The sequence below is a fragment of the Manis javanica genome, chromosome 13 (genome assembly GCF_040802235.1).
Source record: "Manis javanica isolate MJ-LG chromosome 13, MJ_LKY, whole genome shotgun sequence".
Classification (NCBI taxonomy): Eukaryota; Metazoa; Chordata; class Mammalia; order Pholidota; family Manidae; genus Manis; species Manis javanica.
Genome location: NC_133168.1, coordinates 66175325 through 66199200, shown reverse-complemented (window position 1 = coordinate 66199200; position 23876 = coordinate 66175325). Strand labels below are relative to the sequence as shown.

The window sequence follows — 23876 nt, the reverse complement described above, 5'->3', positions numbered from 1 at the left end:
ATATTACATAACATGAAAACTGAAGGAAGAAACCAAAATAGTTTGTTACTTCACATGGTGTTGGGCAGCTGTTGCTAGTAAGTTGCAGCTCCACAGCTAGCTAGCTACGTGCCTCTGCAGCAGTTTGGAATTTGTTCCCTTGTCAAAAGTTTAATAAAAGGTTGGCCTCACGTTCTGGTGTTTGGACATCAGTTAGCTAGGATATGTCTGGTCAAAAAGGCCTTGGTTGCAAGCCAGATGTCCTGTCACTCACTAAAAGAAAGGTGGCAGCTCTCGCTTTGCCCTGTCAGGTTGGAGCCCCAGGGCCTCTGCTCTGAAAACAAAGACTCCCCTCTAGTGGGTACAGCTGCCATACCCCATCCTCTCCTCTCTGACTCACTGAGGGCTGGTCAGGTGGTGATATTCTCCTAGGGCAGGGAACTCGGCAGAGGGAGAGCCAAGGAACTTCTGGCCAGACATAGCCACCTGTGACCTTGGGGCTCTGGGATTGGGAAACCTCACGTTACCGCTTTCTTTCGGGCAGACACTGCCAGGTGCCTATTGCTTGACCTCTGTTTAAATGACAGACTTTAAGACTAGACAGCATGGCTCTTTTTCAGTTCATTGCACGGATTTACACTAGTCCAAGTTAAAAGCAGACCCCAAATGGTTATATAGGCTGTGAGGTTTTTAATTTTGTGACAAGGGACAGAAGGGAAATTCTACTCATTGCAAGGAACTCCTCACTTAAGCTTCAGTGAGCAAAAGCACTTAAAACCCGTTACCCTCCAGCTGGCGTTCCTTAGCCAGTCCAGCCTCTACCGGGAACTGGCATACACTCTTGCGCTGGTCACCCTGGAGCTGAATTACTTCTCCATATCCTGGATGCTCAGTTACGGTACCACGAGAGGCAGATTTCTTCTTAAACGCTATCACTGGTTTGTATCATAATCATCAGCCATCCCTTGGACAGTAGTAAGGGTCTTTCTGCCGTTTCTCTGTTGAATTCTTATCTCAGTGCCAGCAGGAAGCAGATTATCACCCTTACTTGCATCAGCAAGTGGGTTGAAAGAGTGAAGGTTCTGAATAGAGTACATACAATACTATTCCTTTTCCTCTGTGTAAATGGCCTGCGGAAGGTGGCGGTGGATAAAGGAAGAGAGGGGGCTTAAGGGGTAGGCCGCTGAGTCCTCGGCAGCAGTGGCTCGGTCACTGCGGCCTTGATTTTCATAAATGGAAAAGTTATTCATTAACTTTAAAAATTAAGACAGTGTAAATTTTAATGATTTTTAGTCATTAGAACTGCAGAGACTATAATAATAAACAACAAATATCAGTTGTTTTTGTAATTTTATATTTTGACCTAATTTCAGACTTGGAAACAAGTTGCAAGAATGGTATAAGGAACTTTCATTTTTCTTCACCCAGTTTTACCCATTATTGATATTTTGACTCTTGTGCTTTTGCATCATTTACTGTCTGTGTACTTTTTTTTTCTGTAGCATTGAGAGCAAGTTCTAGATCTCATGCCTTTTTATCCTGAAATACTTTATACAGTATGCTTCCTAAGTACTAGCACATTCTTTTATATAAACATAACACAATGATCAAAAGCCATACATTCTACATTGATATAGTACTGTTATCTGATCCATAGACCTTCATAAAATTTAGCCCAATGTGTCCCATTACTGTCCTGCAGAGCTTTTTCCCCTTGGGCCAGGATCCAAGGTGGAAGCGTACTCTGCAGCTGGTTGTCATGTTTCTTTAGTCTCTCTTCATGTGAACATCCTCAGCCTTTATCTTTTTTGGCCTTGCTTTTTTTTTTTTTAATTGTGTTAATACACAATCTTACATTGGTTTCAAATGTACAACACAGTCATTCAACAGTTACCTGCATCAAATCCTCACACCCTTCAGTGTGGTGACTATCTGTCAATGTAGAAAGATGTCACAGAATTGGCCTGGCTTTTTAAAAAGTAAAGGCCAGTTATGCTGTAGATTGTCCCTCAGTTTGGCTTTGTCTGATGCTTCCTAATGAGTAGATTAAGGGTATGCATTTTGGCAGGAATGCACTGAAGCAAAGTTTTGTTCTTCTCTGTGTATGATGTAGGGAGGCACAGGATGTCTCTCTGATCTGTTACTCATGGTAAATTGGATTGCTTGATTGGAGTGGTGTCTGCCAGGTCTCTCCACTACGAAGTTACTCTTTCCCTTTATAATAATTTGTGTGGAGATACTTGGAAACTCTGTAAATACCCTGTTTCTCATCAAAAATTTGTTTCAGCATCCAGTGATTGTTGCCTGAATCAGTTCCTATGACAGTTGAAAAAGTAATGATTTTTTAGTGCCACTATTTCCTCTACATTAATTAATTGACATTCTACTGTAGGGAAGAACTTTGTCTCTTACTTTTGTTTAATTTTCTCAGTATGGACTTACAGACTCTTACTTTATTCAGTGATTTGAAACCTGGACACTTTCATATTATGTTATGAGACTCTAGATCTTATTTAAACCTACCGTTTCAGCTGACTTTTTCTGACTGACGCTGCTTTGGCTGGGAAAGTGGAGTAGGGGGCACTGCTGCCAGGTGAAGGTGGAAGTCCAGGTTCCCCACCCAGCCTCTGTTGACACCTGAATAAGGGGAGGGGTCTGCTCATTGCTGCTGAGCTGTATTGGGAGTCCTCCACGTGAACTTCAGTGACACTGTGGTGGGGTGGCCTTGTCTTGACTCTCTGCTAATCTTCCTCTGATGCCATCCCAGTGCCACATTATTGCTGGTTGGGGTAGGAAGTCTAGGTTCCCTCTGTGTTTGCCACTGACTGAGTGTGAGTTTTGTCACTGGTTGGCAGGAATGAAAATTCCAGTTCCCTGCTTGGCCTCTGAAAGCACCCTGGTGGGGGCTTAGGGTACCTCTTTACAGCCTCCCAGGGGTGGAAGTCCAGGCTCTCCACTTGGGCTTTGGGGCCTGGGTAGGAGTGGGGCCAGCCTTCTCTGTGTGCTTGACTGGCACAGAATGTTGTTCTCTAGAAGTTTTGTCTTACTAGCCTACCCCTTCCTTTGTTTTTTGGCTAGAGGGAGCAAGCTTTTATTGGGGCTTTTTTTTGTTTGCTTATGTTGTTGTTTAGCGTTGCTGGCTTCTTCAGCCTCAAGTCTGGGTATAAGAAGGAAAAAGAAAACCCAGAGAACTCACCGTCATGTCCAAGTTCCTAGCCGGTCTGCTGCCTTCTCGATAATTTTCAAAGTCTTAACTTTGTTTACTATATAATGTCCACAGTTTTTAGTTCTGCTTAGCAGTAGGAATAGCAAAAAGTATATTGGCTTTATCTTTTTGTAAGTGAAACCTCAGCTGTCATTTCAAATTAACTTTTTTAATTGAGACAGTGGATTTAGATTTTATGTTTATAATTTTGCCAGCTTTTAAAATAACTGGGTTCAAACAAGAGATTTTTCCTCTACTGAATTGGTCCATCTTCAGCTTTATTTTGAGCCTAAAAAAGGAGTCTGTGTTCTTAACCTGTCTATTGCTTCCTTTTATCTCCTAGTAGTTGTTACTATTTTCACTTAGAGCAAGCTATTGAATCGATGTGTGCATAAAGAAAATTGTACTATTTCAACTAATTAAATGAACTCCTATTAAAAATGTCAACATTTAAAAATTCTATTACATTAGGTCTCCTTGGCCGACATATTATAGAATTGTTTCTCCTTCCTGCTATATTGTTTGTTTTGCTTTGCCGACATTCCCTCAGCACTGTGTTCTTTGGGAGAAAGGAAGCAAGAGCTAGAAAAGTGCCTTCTGTTTGTGTCTTCCAGGGCTTACAGCTTAAATCCCCAACTGTTAGGGACAGTGTTTTTCTATCCCCCACAGCTGCTAGCACAGAAGAGATTCTTGCTAAATTATCTGTGAATGAATAACAACTGCATAAATACTTAGAAGAAAAGATAACCTCCTCCTTTTTTAAATGTTACACAATACCTTCCTTGTGAATCTTTTGTTAGTATTAGATACTGAATATGTAAATTGTGAGACAGACGGCTATTTGATCACCTAGTGTGAGACTTGGTCATAAATATTGGTGAAGTCTAAACATTAATACTGATTTTGGGCAGCACCATTGACAAAATACTGTCATGTTGTGGGCAAAAAATGTTATGGAGATAGGGTAACAAAAGTAGTACAAAATGGAGTAAATGATTATCTACCTAATGCAGAGCTTCTTAAATTGTCTTGGCTCATAAAATTCAAGTGCATCTCAGCAGTTTTTTCATAGCACCTCTAGGGCAAAAAGAATACCATTCCATTTATGAAGAAATTAGATTCAGAAAGACTCGGTGTATGTCCTAACAGCAGCTGTTGGACATTGTACAGCTTCTCAGACTTGGAGTCTCCATCCCCATTCCAGCCTCCTTCTTCTAGCACATTAATTTTCCTATTTTATCTTTTATCACAACAACTGCTAAAACTTCACAAAAATGTGACCTTCTTGAAAGGCATGCAGCAATCTTAATGTAGAGACTGAACGACCTGGAGATGGTAATTCACCCAGTGTTCAACACATGTTGCTGTTTACCTCAAAAGTTTAAAATATCCCACAGTGTCCTGTAAGTCTGCCATTGTGTCCTTAGAGTACTGTCATATGTAGTTTGGGAACTGTGGCCCTAATGACTGTCACCTGAAAGGATGGGAGGGACTCTCACCTGAGGACTGAGTTGCCTCTTTTGGAGAGTGGCAGGAATACTGAAAAGGGATGTTTTAGGAGCGCTGGTGAGGACGGAGTAAGTGGTTACAGACTGACCAGAGTCTTAGCTAAATAAACCATCTGTCTTTAGCTTTATCTCCTTTAAAGCTTTGAGGTCATTGTCATATAATACTCATTAGTGACCAGTTAGTCTAGTATTCTTTTTTATTCTTGCCAGTTCATATGCATATTTTTCTTTTTCTTTAATGTTTGTCAAACTCTTTATGCTAAAATAAAAACTAAGTATGAAACTGATGTTGATGTAGAAAGATGACTTACAGTCTTTGATTCTGTCATTACTACTTGTACTATTATATTTGTTTTTTTAAAAAATATCACTTGAGTCTAGTCTTTGTGGCTCACAAAAACAAAATATAATTTTTGAGTCAATCAAAAGCTCTTGTTTTTTCTCTCTATGTAGAACAAATCACCTGCTGCAGTTACAGAACCAGAGACAAATAAATTTGATAGCACTGGATATGATAAGGACTTAGTAGAAGCTTTGGAGAGAGATATAATTTCTCAGAACCCCAATGTTCGATGGTAAGTTATATCCCAATAAAATAATTGGGTGCTCATAATGCTTTTGGAACAGAAAATGGAACAGATGTGGGCATGCACTAAAGATTACTCCTTGGGGATAGAACCAGAGTACATACATGTGAGCCTGATGCATAATGAAAAGCTTTATTTTGGTTGAGGCTGGGCCACTTTTTTGTCTGAGATTTTTTTATTTAGTAAAATAAAATTTTATTTAAGAAATCCCTTTTACAGAATGGGAATAAGATCACAGGAATTTTCTTTTCTTTTTGGGTCATCCGCTTATGGTGAAGTGGCAGTGATTCTGATACATATCTGTTGCGTGTCACCTGTAGGTTCATCTAGTAGATCCTGCTTTTATTTCTTATTAGAGCAGTGGTTCTCAGCTTTATTAATACTGTATCTAATTAAAGAACTGTAATTTACCCCAATGAGTTACACCTTTCCCTCAAAGTTAGGAACATTTTGTTACATATTTTTTGTTAAAACGTTAACAATTTTTAGGTATGGTTTGGGGAGATTTTAAAAATATTTTTTGGTATTTGATATTTATACAATGAACATATTCTCATAAAAAAATATGTAGCAGTAGTGTTCTAGAGGTTGGAGATGACTTCATAGCAATCTCTATGATACTCTTTAGCTTTGGTGTCTCTCTGTAGGGTCGGGGGCAAAGCAGCAGTATTGCAACCTGTCTCTGAGTTCTGTCCTTTTTATCTTTCATGTTTTTTTTTAGTGGGCTCATTGTAAGTCATGGAGTTTATGGGATGAGCATTATAAAAGCAGGAATTTAAAATGAGATGGCATAATAATACTTAAGAGTAGGCCTATAGACCAATGTTCTCACTCACCAAGCTGAAAACACTGCCAAGAACTGAAGATTCATACTGTGCTCTTTACATATATGGGTTGGCGTGGCAGACCTTATCACAACGTGTTAGTTCACTAGTGCCTACGGAGAGGCTTAGCTTTCTGTCAGCAGTGAGAATTGTGTAGTCTTGGGTAATCACGATGTAAAACCACTTTCAGTGGTTCTCAAGAATGACTACAGAGTTAAATTTATAATCTTAAGAGGTTATTGCTAACATGTCTTCTCTTTCAGGGATGATATTGCTGATTTAGTAGAAGCTAAAAAGTTGCTTAAGGAAGCTGTGGTATTACCAATGTGGATGCCAGAATTCTTTAAGGGCATTAGGAGACCATGGAAGGTCAGTTTATTACTATTGAGGCATTGTCAAAGTGAATAGCAAGTACATTACTATCAAAAGCCAGTATTTATCTGTACTGGTGAGAAGTGAAGAGAGAAAATAGAGCAAGTAAAGACAATTTTTTAAACGCGTAGTTGTATTGTTCAGAATTGTGTTTAGACCAAAAGCTATTGGAAGTTTCCCAGAATAAGAAATAGGTACAATGTGATCTTTGGAAGAAAAGTAGACACAGAGTAGATTTAGAATGAGCTTGTATTTGCGAATATGAACAAGTTGCTTAATGCACATAATATCCCATTTAATGTGTCATGCTGCAAAACCTGTATCCTGGATTTCTTGTAACTGTTCTTGAGAAATTAATGAGGCATGTCTACACCTAATGAGTACTTTTTTACTCATGAGCTGATGTGAAAAGAGACTCTTGGGTTTGGGAAATGTGCTAAATAGCTAACTTGGAAGTGATAAGCAAGATATAAAAATTATAAATGTGCTCTGAGTTCAACTATGTAAAAATAATTAATTTGAGCAAAAAGACTATCAGGGAATATATCCAGATATTAATGGTACCCATGTTAGGATATGATATTGTAATATTGACCATATTTTTTCTCACTTCTGAGTTCCACATTTTTGATAATGTTGTTACCTTTTGTAATGAAAAAAGTAAATTTCTGATAAAGTAACCTTTGTCTTTGTCTTAATACTACATGGAAGTTGGTTGAAATTTGATCCTTAGTAATGGAGTTCTTATGAATTAGAAAAATGGTAGATAAATACTTTGCTTACACTACTATATTCCCAACAGGGAGTGTTGATGGTTGGCCCTCCTGGCACGGGAAAGACCCTCCTTGCCAAAGCAGTAGCTACAGAGTGCAAGACAACATTTTTCAATGTCTCTTCATCAACTCTGACTTCCAAATACAGAGGAGAGTCTGAGAAGCTTGTTCGTCTCCTGTTCGAAATGGTGAATGTTTGAGACAACTCTAATGGTTCTTTACCTCTCAGAGGGGAGAGAGTGAGTTGTAACTCTCCAGCGTGTGGAATAGCACGGCAGGGCGACAGTGCGCCCAGAGTGTGATTCCTGTAGAACCCTTTACTGACTCGAGTAATTTGAGGTTTTCTTTGTCTCCTTTCCTCTGGAGCAAGAGCCATCTCTGGGAGCTTACGGGCATGCTCACATTATGGAATCTGCATTACTAATCTGCTTTAGGAATTTGAATTATTATGTTTTTTAAATCAGTAGCCTTAGTTATACTAGAGTAAATGCAGTATTGTAACATTGTAGTGATGTGAAAGGTGAAAACCGTAAGGCAGCTGTGGACCTTAGGTCACCTCCAATCTATTGACTATACCAAATACCTACAATCTTTGGCATAAGTTCTTTGCTTATCACTTTGACTTTCTTTTTCTTACTTCCACTATCTGAGTATCAGTAGAAAAATGTAATTCAACCTAGTAGAGTGGATTGAATTCAGTAGTTTTTTAGACTGCTGACTTTGTTAAGTTTCACTGATTATTTCAGTCTTGCCTTGTTTAAGAAATATTGTAGTTTATGTATTGGGACAGAGTTATGCTTATTATGTAGACAGTGACAAAGACTTGCATCCTTAATCCTGGACAAAACCTTAGATGACCATATTGATATTACACCAGAGTTTCCTAAGCTCAGAATAAAACAAAGAGAACCCCACACAATTTCAGGTTATCCATTTTCTATAAAGGCTTCTTCCTGCTTTAATTCCCATTTTCTTTTTTCCTAAAACTTCAGTATTCCTAAGGCAGGACACCAGTTCTAACAGGTTCTTAATGACTTACTCAGTAGTGCACGCTGCAGTGGAATTTAATGGAGAGCTTCTTGGATCATTTTGACAAATTAGTCTGCCCTTTCTTCAGGGGAGAAAGGAAAAGAAATTATATTGCCAGTATTCCAGAATAATTAGGCCTTTTTAAAAATTTAAGTTAGTGTGAATGGTGAAGGGTGGAGTCTCTAGAGACAGGTGACCTGGGGTCAGATCCCACCTGGGTCACTTTCCTAGCTGGCTAACTAGGCAAATTCCTTTCCTGGTTCTCAGTTGCTTCATCTATAAGAGGACGGTGATAGAGGACCTATCTCCGTAATGTTCAGAGGAAGCAGTGAGCTAATACACGTCAACTGCTTAATACAGAGCCTGACCCTCAAGGCCTCATAGCTCTTAGCCGTTACTGTTAAGAAGTATATATTTTCTAGTGAAGGGTTTTATATTGAGGAATATGGGGGGAAAGCCTCTTACAAAGTGCTATGCTGCATTATTTTTTATAGTGAGATTTATGAAGGCGTATCAGATCACTTATTTTTACTGGCTTTCCTAGGGTTGTCCAGGAAAATTTTAACCATTTTTCAATAAATCCCTGTTTATCTGGAGTGCGCTCCTTTGAGTTGCCCACTTGAGTAGTGGCTTGTTCACAAACCAATGTCTGCAGTTTGGAGTTTCTGCCCTTGTGACTTTTGGTTTAGGGCTCATATCCGAAACCAGATGGATTCTTTTCTTTTCGTTATCTAAACTCAAGATGTAAAATTCTGCTGCCTCTCATATCTTGGTTTTGACCGCTCTATAGATGACTGCCTTTCTTGAGTGTGTACCTTCAGTCCCTCAGAATCTCTCAAAGTGAACATGCCTCAAGGCCTGTAATTTAAATAAGGCCACTTAAATATAAAATTCTGTCCAGGATTTTTCATGTGACATGGTTAACAAACACAAAAAACTTAATTTGTAATTTTTTTGTGTTGCCACAAGCATCCATTTTCAAGTGTCAGAAACCTAATCAAGTGAGCTTAAACAAAAAGAATACTATATTGGGTCATGTAAGCTGGGAATTTTCAGAAGTTAATGTTGTAGGTTTTTAGGCCTGGCAGGATCCGGCAATGCAGATGTCTTTGGGAATGTTACTCTCTGACTTCTGGTTCTGTTTACTTCTGGGTTGGCTTAGAATTTATGCAGACCATGTAGCCATTAAGGTAGTCATCAAAGGCTTAAGCCTTATTTGTATTGTCCATATGGTAGTCCCAGAGAAATTAGCACTCATTTCTCAGTTGGCCCAGCAAAATTGCAGGGGTTAATACTTCACTGTTTTGAGTCACATGACCATGCCTGACCACATCATTTTGGTCAGAGAATTGGAGTTGCCTGATTGGCCAGGTCTGAGTTGGCCTCTCTTGAGGTAGGGGCACGAGAATAAAAAGGGATGACTTATAAATGAAAAAGAGATCTTCTCTTAGCATAAGGTATGCAGGCAAAAACAACTGGTGTCCACTCTAAATCTTTGTCTAGTACTTTCTATAGGGCTTCCTCAATTTTACATGTGCCACAAGGCCTCTGCTTTAATCAGATTGTTCTGCACACCCTTAGTATTTGGGAAGAATCAGTCTGGTATTTTTTGTTTGGTGTGGCAACAAACAGATTGAAATTTAATTTTTATCAGTGTAGGTTTTGCTGGTAGATGGTTTCTAGCCAAAATTTCAATCGAGATTTTTCTAGGCCACTTTTTTTCTTTCTTTTCCTCTGTCCATTAAAAAAAAAAAAAGGTACAAAAATATTTGTACATAGTACCTACAATCCAAGTAAGGATGCGTTAGTACAAATGAATCATCCCTCAGAAGGGAATAGATGACTTGGAGTTCAAATTTTCAACTAGAAAAGAAAGCAACATTTTTAAATATAAAGATTTTACAAGTGAACAGACCAAAACTAATCCATGTCTTAGATGTATGGTTTTTTTAACACAGATAATTGTCTCTTAGAGGATGTTAGATCTCAACCTCACAATCCAAAATAACTGATAGACCCGATACAATTGTATGCTCAAGTCTGTAGTGTTCACTTGCCATTGGGGACTAATTTTTAGGAAGACCTTTAAGGTGCTATTTCTTCAAGCTGTGTTGAGAAATCTTGGTCATCATTTAGGTTCAAACTTTCTCTTGCAGTGTATCTCTAAGTTTGGATATTTTGTTTAAAAAATTAACAGTAAATGTCTTTCATTACTATAATAAATTGCTTCTTCAGCCTCCTTAAGGAAAGGGTGATACTGTTGAGTCTTACACAGCCACTTAGTAGATTAATACTCGACTAGATCTGTTATTTAATGGGTCAGTATTCCCTGTTTGGTTTGAGGAAAAAATATATTTAAGGTACAAAAACAAACTGGGGGATATTATTCAGCCATAAAAAGAAGTGGAGTACTTGTATGTGTTACAATATAATCAAGCATTAAAAACATTATGTTGAATAAAAGAAGCCAGACACAAAAGGCCACATACTGTATAATCCCATTTATTTGAAATGTCCAGAATAGGCAAAAATCACACAGGAAATAGTGATTGCCAGGGGCTAGAGAAAGAATCATGGGTTATCTTTTTGGGGCAGTGAAATACTATAAATTTGATAGTTACAGAACATTGAGAGTATACTAAATACTGAATCATATATTTAATGGCTTAAATGGTGAAATTTATCTCAGCAAAAGCTTTGGCCATATAAATTGACTCTTCTAAATTGACTACTTGAGAGGATAAAAATTTGCTTAACACTGGTCAAATGAAAAATATAATTTAATTAGAATTTCCTGGAATTTATGTGGTTTTATTTTAAGGAAATAGTTCTCTTTAACTGATCTTTTTTCTAGAAATAACACTTAACCCAATATCTGTAAATGTTTTGTCATTGTTATTCATATTGTTGTAGTATATACAATAATCCTGTATATATATCACTCATAAATACATATAGCCAGTTATGTTGTTGAATGATATAAAAAATAGCCACATAATTTGAAGTGTATGGTGAGTCCATATAAGAGGCTGTATTTTAGCTGTCCCAGTTCTGTCCTCTTTTCCCAGTATTAGGACAAGAACAAGAGATGGCATTTTTCTAATCCCTAACTATAGATGATTTTTAAATGAAATAAAAACCTGGTGTTGCCTGGTTTCTTCTTTTAGGCTCGATTTTATTCTCCAGCTACCATATTTATTGATGAGATAGATTCCATTTGTAGTCGCAGAGGGACGTCTGAAGAGCACGAAGCAAGCAGAAGGGTGAAAGCTGAGCTGCTGGTTCAGATGGATGGTATGTGTGTGTATATGCATGGTTGTTAACCAAGCTCTGCTCACGGTGCTGACCCACACAACTCAGGATGACTACAGGAGTCTGGCCTGTGGGTTCTGGACATTTGACAACAACAAATTGATGTGTATTGAAAATGATGACCTGCCAGAAAATATTGACAGGGCATCTTTTGGCATATACACTCATCTCTTAATTTTAGCTCTGAATTGAAATAAATGCAGATAACTTGGCCTTAGGGAGGGATATGTGTGCTTTTGAAATTTTTAAAATACTGGTGTGTAGGTGAGCTGAGCTGGTCTTTTGATTAAATCTATTTTGAACCATATTTTTGCATACAAAAACTCGTTTTTTCTTGAAGCACGAACTCACATATGTACCAGTTAGCTTTACGTCTTAAGGAGGGTTGATGACTTCAGTACCTCAGTCATGCTAAATTTTTTATGATCTTCAAGTAGTGCTTTATTTTGTATAATCTGACTTTATTTATACTAGCTCCTTCTTTTAGGTGTTGGAGGTGCTTCTGAAAATGATGACCCTTCCAAAATGGTTATGGTTCTGGCAGCTACTAATTTCCCCTGGGATATTGATGAGGCTTTAAGACGTCGTCTTGAAAAAAGAATCTATATTCCCTTACCTTCAGGTATCTTCAGTTGAATCTTGTCAGAGAGCTCATATGAACCCTTAGGTAGTTTTGCTTAGATTTAAAATTTTGATAATAACTTTCCTTTAAGTGGCAGGTGTAGGATGTCTTTCATTATATTAACTGATTTGGCTGTATCTAGAGCCCAAAAGCTTTGATACTAGGTGATTTAAAATTCAGTGAGGAATGGCTGTTAACTTTTTAAGCAAATGAGCTCTAAGAAGTGGAAAACTTCTCACAAAGTTAGACTTGAGAAAAAAATAGTACACTATGTTAATGTTGAAGGCTTACATTTTTTAATTTGTTTCTACAATTAGCAAAAGGCAGAGAGGAGCTATTACGAATAAGTCTACGTGAGCTGGAATTGGCTGATGATGTTAACCTTGCAAGTATAGCAGAAAACATGGAAGGTTATTCAGGTGCGGACATTACCAATGTGTGCAGGTATGAGTTATTTTGGAAGCATGTTTTTGTGGATGTAAACTTCTATTATAAAGTTCTTATGCTGAATTAAGACAGATGAAGAATGAAGACCTATGTTATAGTCTATACTCAGAGACACAAGTGTTGGTATTAAGTTAGTGTTAGCTGGTGCTAGTAAGGTATTTGGGTATCTTGCATGTCAGTGAATAGTCTGCAGTTCATTTGAAAGTTGCAGAAAGTTCAAGAAGTTGTTAGAACAATTGGTATAAAATAGGAAATCAGTAATTGCCATGATTTTAAAAAATTGTTGGTGCATTCATTCATTACACTTTTTCATACGGAATATAATTTGAAATAGATGGATTTGGCACACCCCAGGGGAGTAGTCTTATCAGTGAAAAGTCCTACATGATAGAACAGCAGTAAAAAGAAAAAAAACTGTCTCCAGTCTAGCTGATTCAAGTAGGTTTTGTCCCCAAGTACTAGTTCAGGCAGTTAGTTAGCAAATTACTCGACTGCACCAGTTTCCTCATTTCTAACGACTATGCAGGGTTGTTGTGACCATTAGTGGTAAATGTGTATATATAAAGCAGCTGTTATGTTGCTGTCATTTGCATAAATGGTGGCTGCTATTAAGGATGAAACTTGGTGAAAAGAAAGAGATACTTGAATCTTAAGTTGCTCCTTTTTAAGGAAGAAAGCACTAACACCAAGAGGGTGAGGAGAGACCACCTAACTTGATCATTCAGCTTTGCTGACTTGTGGAAAACAATTTTGTACCTAATAGGTTCTCTCCTCTCCCTGTGATGCTTATTTTTTATTTTATTAGATACTTACAATGAAATTCAGTTTTTGCCAGCTTCTTTGTTACATCCTTCTGCTTTTTTTCTTAGGCTTCTTGGTCAGTATCAGTTATTTGAATTGATTAGCATCCCTATTTCATCACAAAGACTTATTAACAGCTCAACAACTCAGAATTGGTGTCATATTCTGGTAGATCCTCTATATTATACATTATATGTAATAAGATAATCATAGATTAACACATACACTGAAATTTTCCGCTCACAAGTTTTTATTCAACCAAATATGACTTTTTGTTTTGTTTTAAAATTTAAAACCTAGGGATGCATCCTTGATGGCAATGAGAAGGCGTATTGAAGGTTTGACCCCAGAAGAAATTAGGAATCTTTCAAGAGAAGAAATGCACATGCCTACAACTATGGAAGACTTTGAAATGGCTTTAAAAAAGGTTTCTAAGTCAGTATCTGCTGCAGACATTGAAAGATATGAGAAATGGATATTTGAGTTTGGATCATGCTAAATTCTCACATGTAATCTGAGAAACCTGCCTTGTTTGAATAACAATTAAATGTAGTATTTCATTGTACCAAGTGCTATATTTTTTTAAACTTTCATAATGGTAAGATAAAAAAAAACCATGATTTTGAATAAAGGCAATTTTTTAAAGCTGCAAGCAGATTTGTTTTACTTTAGCATCACCTGATTTCTCGTTCACAGATGTTGCATCACAATGCTATTATTTAACTTGGAAAACTGTCACTGACTTCTAAGAACAGCATCTTCTCTTCCACTGTCTGCAGCTGCTATTCCTTCTAGGGGGTAAGACTGGCTGTGGATAACTGATGAATAACTGAAAATTCTGAACATTTTTACACAAGAAGCCAACTGAGGCCTGAACCTTGCCCAGTGTGACTTCTTTCCTAGTGCTAATGGTAGCTTCCCTCTTCCTGGAAGGGCGTGCAAGACCCTTCATTTTACCATGCTAATCTAAAAGGAAAAATCTATGTATCTGTGTACAACTATGCCTGACTTTATTCTGCCTGTGTGAGAGACTACACTATAGGCAAGTAAATACTTTTAAGCCTAATGCTGCTCACTATACTTGAATAAAACTCATTAATCCATTCAGTCATGGATACTAAGCATAATTAACCTGATAGTTAATGATGCAAGTAAAAGTTAAATGAAATAAAAGCCAGTGGAATAAAATTTTAGGTAAGATTTTCATTTATGATTACATGGAAAAAAACTTTTACACCCTTTCCTTGGGCCTCAAGGAAACTTGAGTGCCTTGCCATGGTCCAAGTCTCACTGGTAAGCAGAAAAGGCAGGATAGGAGTCTGAGTGCAGAACCTGTGCTCTCCAGTTAGCCACGCAGCCTCCCATGACATTCTCCTCACTAGTGTCTACAAGCTTATGCTTAATGGATAAGACCCTGACATCATTTGGAGGAAGAACTGGTGATTTCTAGAAACTTGGAAGGATAGAAAGAAAGTGTTACTAGCTGGGTGATTTTAAGACCCAATTATAAATTGAATGCTCTTTATTATTCTATAATATGGAAAGAGTAAATCTCACAGGGCTATTCCTTATGAAAAACAGGTAGGCAAAATGAAACATCTCTCCTTTACTATCTGCACACCAGTCATTACTTTCTGAAACAATGTATTTAAAATGTGTTGCAGTTGAAAAAAAAAAAGATTTAAATAAAAGAGAATAGGAAGTATCACATGGGATAAAAATTATTATTATTATGTACTAGACCACACTGTAAAATATGTCAATATGAGTGACAGTTAAAAAACACCAAACACTGTTGTAGAGTGAATTAGCCTTAAGAATCACAAAGGCAAAGGCATATGCTAATTTCATGATACTGATGGACGTCCACTGATTTGAGTCTTGGTTTTAGACAGTGTTTGTAAAAGGGGCTATTATATATAAGTAATTCTCACCTGGGCAAAGTTTTTATACCAAAAACACTACTTTTTTTCCTCAAAGAGTTTATTTTAGAGTGAGAACATGTCACTATTTAAGTCCTGGTGCATTCAAGGCAAGTGGTAATTCAGGATACAATCAAATCATGATAAACTTCAGTGATTTTTATACTCAGTCACATATTTAATATAAAGGCACATTTTACTTAATAAAAAAATAAGTGTTAAGTTCTTGAGCTTTTAAATTAGAAGTTCATAAAGTGCTTTTTATGAAGTCTCATATATTACAGTAATTTATGTGGATATAATTTCCTTAAAGGCACCTTGAAAAGTATTGGCACATGGCATTTTTCTTGCCTTTTCTTTTTTCTTTTTGGTAATTTCAAAATTTCCTCATATGTATTCTCTTCCACTTCACTTAAATTTTCCTTAACAATTCATTATCTGAATAGCCAGCCCTGTTAAAGACTGAGGTGAACTTGTCACTTTAAAGGTCAAGTTTTAGGCAGGTTTAGGAGTTTAGGAATTTCTCTAGTATACAAACTGATTCTAAATGATTTAAAGTAAATTATATTTAAGTGGCAAATTTAGAGCCAGTAGACTGTAGTTCAGAGTCCATGATTTGAGATGGTGTTTTAAGTACATGTTTTATCTTCAAGGTACTTTGCAGTTTTCTCAGGACTATCTGGAAGTGAGTTCATAGCTGTCACAGGCATAACATTCACTTTATCCAACTGAAGAATTCCTCTGAAATATAAAAATAAAAATTAAGTATTTCCACTGTCTATAGTTCAGTAGTAAGACTGGGCTACTTCAAGGTTATAATTAAATATATACCTGGGGTTGGGTGCTCTTCATTTTATTTGGTTTATAATGGCTGTACAAACTCTGAGTCCAGAGTTCACTTTAACCAAATCAATTGAGGGAACAGAAACATAAAAAGGAGGTTCCTTACTTTGTACTGTAAGGAAGGGAAGGACTGGGGAAGTATAGATCTCCAAGGCAGACAGAACCTGAGATTTGCACAATTCGAGCAAAAAGACTAGGCCAATGAAGCTTTTTAACCAGAACTCACCACTGGAATACAATCTTACATCTTTAGATAGCATTTCTCCTTTTGTTACCTTTTAAAGTACTTGACAGTGGAGCAGATCTATGGATTAGACCCACAACCCTATATTTCAAGTTCATTGTCATCCCAATCAAAACATAAAGTTAGTTGTTCATTGAACTGATCAAGCTGTTTCTAAAGTTCCCAAGGGAGAAACTGCAAGATTAACTGTAACATTTATGAAAAAGAACAATGGGGAGAAGTTACAGTTGCCCTAACTGGCTATCAAAGGTTATGTTAAAACATGGTAGCAATTAAAACCTTGCTCCTGACATACAACTTGACAAATAATTCAGTGGAAGAAGTTAGTTCCGAAACAAGACTAACGTATATGGGAATTTACTTCATCATAAGGTAACAATCCGAGTCAACAGGCAAATTACTAATGGAACAGTGGTCTCTCTGGAAAACAAAATCAGAACTCTAGATTCACTTATACACAAAAGTGATGGTGAAAAATAAGAAAACACTTAAGTAATTTTAAGATAGGAAAGTTCTATTTAAGAAAAATTAAAAACTCTATATAAGCCATAAAGGAAAAGCATGAATTACTTTGACCCCAGATTTAAAACACACCATTATAATTGGGATACCATAAACAAGAACAGAAGACAAATTGGGATTTTTTTTTAAAGTATCTACAACAGATATTATGTACACATAACAAAGGAACTCCCACATACTGATGATTATTGCCAAAGGCAATACAAAAGAAAAATGGGCAAAGGCATGTCACAGGAGAAATATACAGCCAATTATCACGAGATGCTAGACTTAGCAAGACTTGGACTAGCACAGATACTAACAGGAAAAAAATGCAAACTAAAAGGAGATTATATTTTTGTCCACAGGAGCAAAAACAAGAGACTGCTATCAGGTGTTGAGACGATGTTAAATATGTATACCCTTGGACCCAGTAATTTCACTTTTAGGAATCTTTGTGTAAAAAGATATATGTACATTTATGAATGTATACTAAAGCACTAATGGAAATAATATGAAATTGGAAATTACCTAAATGTCTAAGGGAGGAATGGCTATATTATGGCACTACCTGTACTGTGAACCACTATGCAGCCATAGTGAGAACAAGTAGGCCTAGGTATGTACTGATAGAAGATCTTGAGCCCATGCTTCCCAAACTGCCCTGAGAATCCTGGGGTGGCACAGACAGATTCACAGAGGCACACAGAATGTTCAAAACTTTTTAAGTTTTCTTGTGTGGTACTAGCTTGAGGGTAGTTCATGGTTTTAACATTAGATTGTACTACCCTACATATTCCTTTCAATGAAGCCCTATCTTTGCAAAGCTGAATTTTTGGCAGTTAGTGTGATAAAAGGCAACACTGTGCAAAAAATTGAACAGGAAATGAGGGTGGCAGTGTATAACTGGATTCTAAGATTACTGCGTAGTGCCCTACAGGCACACACATCCCATCAGTAAGTTAAGAATTTAAATAAAAGTATTTTTTCTTTCAGTTTTTCTTGTGGCCTAGGTAAGAGCACCAGGAAAAAATTACTAGCACAGTATAGTTCTATGAACCAAGAAAGTTTGGGAACCTCTGTCATAAGTGAATAAAGCAATCTGTGAGACAGTTAAAAGAGTTGGTTGATTAACAATTATAATAGTATACACTTAACATCAATATACAGAAGCTGGATAAAAGATGCACACCCAAACAGTTAACAGTGATTACCTCCAGGTACAAGAACTGAAGAACAGGGAAGTGAAGAGGGACTTTAAGTCTCACTGCTCTCTACATTTCTGTATCGATGAAATCTTACACTATCAGAAAGTATCCTCACTGCCATTGATAAGTATATTGCAAATTTGGGTTTTAATTTTGCATTGCATCTTTTCCCAAGACAAGTAAAAGAGTCCATAAGTAAAATATTTGGTAAGAGAACAATAAAAACATTTACAACCCTGTTTTCTATGTAGGTTTATATAATAAAGTTCAAAAAAGATTCTGAGGCAGGGGGAGCCAAGATGGCGGCGTGAGTAGAGCAGTGGAAATCTCCTCCCAAAAACACATAGAGCTATGAAAATATAACAAAGAAAAATCTTCCTAAAATAGAGACCACAGGACACAGGACAACATCCAGACCACATCCACACCTGCAAGAACCCAGCGCCTTGTGAAGGGGGTAAGATACAAGCCCCAGCCCGGCGGGACCCGAGCGCCCCTCCCCCCGGCTCCCGGCGGGTGGAGAGAAACCGGAGCAGTTTTTTTTTTTGGCGAGCGCTTTTTGGAAGCCTTAGAGGGACGGGCCCCCGTTGCTGGGGAGGCAGGGTGGCGGGACCGGTGAGGAGGTGCCTGGGAACGGCGCCGGAGGACAAAGAATATCCCACGTTTCTCCCTGCGAGACCTGGGGGCGGGTGCCTGAGACCGGTGCCTGAGGACAGAGGAGGTCGCGCGTTTTTCCCCTTTTTTTTTTTTTCTCTTTTTGGCAAGCGCTTTTTGGAAGCCTTGAAGGGACGGGGACCCCAGTGCTAGGGAGGCACGGTGGCGGGACTGGTGAGCGGGTGGCTGGGACCGGCGCCTGAGGACAAAGAATATCCCCCGTTTTTCCCTGCGGGACCGGTGGGCGGGTGCCTGAGACCGGCACTTGAGGACAGAGGAAATCGCGCGTTTTTCCCCTTTTTTTTTCTCTTTTCTGCGAGTGCTTTTTGGAAGCCTAAAAGGGACAGGGACCCCGGTGCTAGGGAGGCAGGGCGGCGGGACTGGTGAGCGGGTGCCTGGGACCGGCACCTGAGGACAAAGAATATCCTGCATTTTTCCCTGTGGGACCGGTGGGTGGGTGCCTGAGACCAGCACCTGAGGACGGAAGAAATCGCGCGTTTTTCCCCTTTTTTTTTCTCTCTTTTTGCCAAGTGCTTTTTGGAAGCCTTGAAGGGACAGGGACCCCGGTGCTAGGGAGGCAGGGCGGCGGGACTGGTGAGCGGGTGCGTGGGACCAGTGCCTGAGGACCAAGAATATTGAGCGTTCCTTCCCTGCGGGACCGGTGGGTGGGTGCTTTTTGGAAGCCTTGAAAGGACAGGGACCCTGGTGCTAGGGAGACAGGGCAGCAGGACCAGTGCGCGGGTGCCTGGGACCGGCACCTGAGGAAAAAAAAAAAAAAAAATCGCGTGTTTTTTCTTTTTTTTTTCCTTTCTGTTCCCTCTCTCATTGTTGCTGTTGTTGTTTTGGTTTGGAGAGTGCTTTTTGGAAATCTTAAAGGGGCAGGACAGGTCACTTAGACCAGAAGCAGGGAATCTGGGGATCTCTGGGCACTCTAACCCCCTGGGCAGCAGGGAGCACAGAGGCCCCTTACGGAGATAAATAGTCTCCTGGCTGCTCCCCCTCTAACGGGGCTCCACCATTTTGGAGGAACAGCCCCAGCCAGGCCAAGCCCACAGCAACAGTGGAGATAAACCCCAAAGCAACTGGGCAGGAAGCAGAAGCCCTGTCTGCGCACAGCTGCCCAGCACAAGCCACTAGAGGTCGCTATTCTCCCAGGAAAAGGCTACAAACCAACAAGAAGGGAAGCTCTTCCAGCGGTCACTTGTACCAGCTCTGCAGACTATCTCTATCACCATGAAAAGGCAAAACTACAGGCAGACAAAGATCACAGAGACAACACCTGAGAAGGAGACAGACCTAACTAGTCCTCCTGAAAAAGAATTCAAAATAAAAATCATGAACATGCTGACAGAGATGCAGAAAAAAATGCAAGAGCAATGGGATGAGATGCAGAGAAAAATGCAAGAGCAGTGGGATGAGATGCAGAGAAAAATGCAAGAGCAGTGGGATGAAGTCCGGAAGGAGATCACAGATGTCAGGAAAGAGATCACAGAAGTGAAACAATCCCTGGAAGGATTTATAAGCAGAATGGATAAGATGCAAGAGGCCATTGAAGGAATAGAAGCCAGAGAACAGGAACGTATAGAAGCTGACATAGAGAGAGATAAAAGGATCTCCAGGAATGAAACAACACTAAGAGAAATATGTGACCAATACAAAAGGAAAAACATTCGTATTATAGGGATACCAGAAGAGGAAGAAAGAGGAAAAGGGATAGAAAGTGTCTTTGAAGAAATAATTGCTGAAAACTTCCCCAAACTGGGGGAGGAAATAATCGAACAGACCATGGAATTATACAGAACCCCCAACAGAAAGGATCCAAGGAGGACAACACCAAGACACATAATAATTAAAATGGCAAGGATCAAGGACAAGGAAAGAGTTTTAAAGGCAGCTAGAGAGAAAAAGGTCACCTATAAAGGAAAACCAATCAGGCTAACATCAGACTTCTCAACAGAAACCCTACAGGCCAGAAGAGAATGGCATGATATACTTAATGCAATGAAACAGAAGGGCCTTGAACCAAGGATACTGTATCCAGCACGACTATCATTTAAATATGATGGTGGGATCAAACAATTCCCAGATAAGCAAAAGCTGAGGGAATTTGCTTCCCACAAACCACCTCTACAGGGCATCCTACAGGGACTGCTCTAGATGGGAGCACCCCTAAAAAGAGCACAGAACAAAACACACAACATATGAAGAAGGGAGGAGGAGGAATAAGAAGGGAGAGAAGAAAAGACTCTCCAGACAGTGTATATAACAGCTCAATAAGCGAGCTAAGTTAGGCAGTAAGATACTAAAGAAGCTAACCTTGAACCTTTGGTAACCACGAATCTAAAGCCTGCAATGGCAATAAGTACATATCTTTCAATAGTCACCCTAAATGTAAATGGACTTAATGCACCAATCAAAAGACATAGAGTAATAGAATGGATAAAAAAGCAAGACCCATCTATATGCTGCTTACAAGAAACTCACCTTAAACCCAAAGATAAGCATAGACTAAAAGTCAAGGGATGGAAAAACATATTTCAGGCAAACAACAGTGAGAAGAAAGCAGGGGTTGCAGTACTAATATCAGACAAAATAGACTTCAAAACAAAGAAAGTAACAAGAGATAAAGAAGGCCACTACATAATGATAAAGGGCTTAGTCCAACAAGAGGATATAACCATTCTAAATATATATGCACCCAATACAGGAGCACCAGCATATGTGAAGCAAATACTAACAGAACTAAAGAGGGAAATAGACTGCAATGCATTCATTGTAGGAGACTTCAACACACCACTCACCCCAAAGGATAGATCCACCGGGCAGAAAATAAGTAAAGACACACAGGCACTGAACAACACACTAGAACAGATGGACCTAATAGACATCTATAGAACTTTACATCCAAAAGCAACAGGATATACATTCTTCTCAAGTGCACATGGAACATTCTCCAGAATAGACCACATACTAGCTCACAAAAAGAGCCTCAGTAAATTCCACAATATTGAAATTCTACCAACCAATTTTTCAGACCACAAAGGTATGAAAGTAGAAATAAATTCTACAAAGAAAACAAAAAGGCTCACAAACACATGGAGGCTTAACAACATGCTACTAAATAATCAATGGATCAATGAACAAATCAAAATAGAGATCAAGGAATATATAGAAACAAATGACAACAACAACACTAAGCCCCAACTTCTGTGGGATGCAGCGAAAGCAGTCTTAAGAGGAAAGTATATAGCAATCCAGGCACACTTGAAGAAGGAAGAACAATCCCAAATGAATAGTCTAACATCACAATTATTAAAACTGGAAAAAGAAGAACAAATGAGGCCTAAAGTCAGCAGAAGGAGGGACATAATAAAGATCAGAGAAGAAATAAACAAAATTGAGAAGAATAAAACAATAGCAAAAATCAACGAAACCAAGAGCTGGTTCTTTGAGAAAATAAACAAAATAGATAAGCCTCTAGCCCAACTTATTAAGAGAAAAAGAGAGTCAACACAAATCAACATAATCAGAAATGAGAATGGAAAAATCACGACAGACTCCACAGAAATACAAAGAATTATTAAAGACTACTATGAAAACCTATATGCCAACAAGCTGGAAAACCTAGAAGAAATGGACAACTTCCTAGAAAAATACAACCTCCCAAGACTGACCAAGGAAGAAACACAAAAGTTAAACAAACCAATTACAAGCAAAGAAATTGAAACAGTAATCAAAAAACTACCCATGAACAAAACCCCGGGGCCGGACGGATTTACCTCGGAATTTTATCAGACACACAGAGAAGACATAATACCCATTCTCCTTAAAGTGTTCCACAAAATAGAAGAAGAGGGAATACTCCCAAACTCATTCTATGAAGCCAACATCACCCTAATACCAAAACCAGGCAAAGACCCCACCAAAAAAGAAAATTACAGACCAATATCCCTGATGAACGTAGATGCAAAAATACTCAATAAAATATTAGCAAACAGAATTCAACAGTATATCAAAAGGATCATACACCATGACCAAGTGGGGTTCATCCCAGGGATGCAAGGATGGTACAACATTCGAAAATCCATCAACATCATCCACCACATCAACAAAAAGAAAGACAAAAACCACATGATCATCTCCATAGATGCTGAAAAAGCATTTGACAAAATTCAACATCCATTCATGATAAAAACTCTCAGCAAAATGGGAATAGAGGGCAAGTACCTCAACATAATAAAGGCCATATATGATAAACCCACAGCCAGCATTATACTGAACAGCGAGAAGCTGAAAGCATTTCCACTGAGATCGGGAACCAGACAGGGATGCCCACTCTCCCCACTGTTATTTAACATAGTACTGGAGGTCCTAGCCACGGCAATCAGACAAACCAAAGAAATACAAGGAATCCAGATTGGTAAAGAAGAAGTTAAACTGTCACTATTTGCAGATGATATGATACTGTACATAAAAAACCCTAAAGACTCCACTCCAAAACTACTAGAACTGATATCGGAATACAGCAAAGTTGCAGGATACAAAATCAACACACAGAAATCTGTAGCTTTCCTATACACTAACAACGAATCAATAGAAAGAGAAATCAGGAAAACAATTCCATTCACCATTGCATCAAAAAGAATAAAATACCTAGGAATAAACCTAACCAAGGAAGTGAAAGACTTATACTCTGAAAACTACAAGTCACTCTTAAGAGAAATTAAAGGGGACACTAATAAATGGAAACTCATCCCATGCTCATGGCTAGGAAGAATTAATATCGTCAAAATGGCCATCCTGCCGAAAGCAATATACAAATTTGATGCAATCCCTCTCAAATTACCAGCAACATTCTTCAATGAATTGGAACAAATAATTCAAAAATTCATATGGAAACACCAAAGACCCCGAATAGCCAAAGCAATCCTGAAAAAGAAGAATAAAGTAGGGGGGATCTCACTCCCCAACTTCAAGCTCTACTACAAAGCCATAGTAATCAAGACAATTTGGTACTGGCACAAGAACAGAGCCACAGACCAGTG

General features: G+C 38.5%; 2 protein-coding genes and 1 pseudogene across 4 annotated transcripts in view; 1 reads left to right on the top strand and 2 right to left on the bottom strand.

Moving 5' to 3' along the window:
* Nucleotides 1–14111, top strand: part of KATNA1 (katanin catalytic subunit A1) — a 31244-nt gene extending 17133 nt beyond the window's left edge. For both annotated transcript variants that reach the window (XM_073219737.1, XM_073219738.1), the window contains exons 5-11: nucleotides 5146–5267; nucleotides 6367–6472; nucleotides 7278–7436; nucleotides 11445–11571; nucleotides 12077–12211; nucleotides 12529–12655; nucleotides 13760–14111. In XM_073219737.1, the coding sequence (XP_073075838.1) occupies nucleotides 5146–5267; nucleotides 6367–6472; nucleotides 7278–7436; nucleotides 11445–11571; nucleotides 12077–12211; nucleotides 12529–12655; nucleotides 13760–13958 (975 nt within the window). In that variant the 3' untranslated portion in view covers nucleotides 13959–14111. The remainder of the gene's footprint in view (nucleotides 1–5145; nucleotides 5268–6366; nucleotides 6473–7277; nucleotides 7437–11444; nucleotides 11572–12076; nucleotides 12212–12528; nucleotides 12656–13759) is intronic.
* LOC140845504 (eukaryotic translation initiation factor 1 pseudogene) lies at nucleotides 2–5129 on the bottom strand (annotated as a pseudogene).
* Nucleotides 14112–14647: 536 nt separating the features above from the next.
* Nucleotides 14648–23876, bottom strand: part of GINM1 (glycosylated integral membrane protein 1) — a 31608-nt gene continuing 22379 nt past the window's right edge. For both annotated transcript variants that reach the window (XM_037022119.2, XM_037022120.2), the window contains exon 8: nucleotides 14648–16122. In XM_037022119.2, the coding sequence (XP_036878014.1) occupies nucleotides 16011–16122 (112 nt within the window). In that variant the 3' untranslated portion in view covers nucleotides 14648–16010. The remainder of the gene's footprint in view (nucleotides 16123–23876) is intronic.